Genomic DNA, 701 nt, shown 5'->3' with positions numbered 1-701 from the left:
GATAGTGGCGGAGGAGGTGCAGCAGCAGCTTCTCGGCGGTGGCGTCCCCCGGAGGCAGCCGGGCACCGAACTGGGCCAACACCACCTGGGGGTGGGGTGGGGTGCGGGGGGTGAGGGGGGTGGGGGATCAGGCGAGTTTCAGGTGTGTGTGTGGGCCGCGGGTTTCCTTTCGCCTTTCCTGAACATCTCCCCACCCAAATCCCCCCCAGCCCGCCACACACACACACACACACACACATACAGCGGGCGGGCGCAGCTGGGGGCCTTTGTGTTTTGCTGCATGCATGTCACCCCCTCACCCCCAACCCCCCACCAACACCAACACCAGATGCGCCCCCACGAGGCGCCTCCTCGTACTCCCAACCCCCTCACGCCCCGCACCTGCCGCATACGTCGGCCGGGAGTTGCACACGGCGGCATCGCCATCAGCCTCCGCAGGGCGCTCTGCCGCATGGCTGTAGCCTGGGCGGCCGTCAGCGCGGCGGGCTGCAGCGGCGGCAGCTGAGGTGGCGCCACGGTGGCGGCCGCCGCCGCCGCGCCGCCCTTCCCGGCGGGCAGCAGCTGCGACGGGTCCATCTCCCTGGGGCGCGCGGGACCCGGCAGCGGCGGCAGCGGACCTCGCTGTCGGCGACCAGACGGGCGGGGTGGGGGTGGGGGTTGAGGCTGGTCAGGTACGGCAGCCTCCGGAAGCGCTGGCGCCG

General features: G+C 72.2%; 1 protein-coding gene across 1 annotated transcript in view; it reads right to left on the bottom strand.

The window, feature by feature from the left end:
• VOLCADRAFT_104818 (uncharacterized protein) overlaps nucleotides 1-701 on the bottom strand; it is a gene marked incomplete at its 5' end in the record, with an annotated part of 17,546 nt that overhangs the window by 8,960 nt on the left and 7,885 nt on the right. The window contains 2 exons of the mRNA XM_002950543.1: nucleotides 72-85; nucleotides 382-621. Coding sequence (XP_002950589.1) covers nucleotides 72-85; nucleotides 382-621 — 254 coding nt within the window. The remainder of the gene's footprint in view (nucleotides 1-71; nucleotides 86-381; nucleotides 622-701) is intronic.

Source organism: Volvox carteri, assembly GCF_000143455.1.
Source record: "Volvox carteri f. nagariensis unplaced genomic scaffold VOLCAscaffold_19, whole genome shotgun sequence".
NCBI classification, from domain to species: Eukaryota; Viridiplantae; Chlorophyta; class Chlorophyceae; order Chlamydomonadales; family Volvocaceae; genus Volvox; species Volvox carteri.
This window is presented reverse-complemented; position numbering and strand designations above follow the sequence as displayed.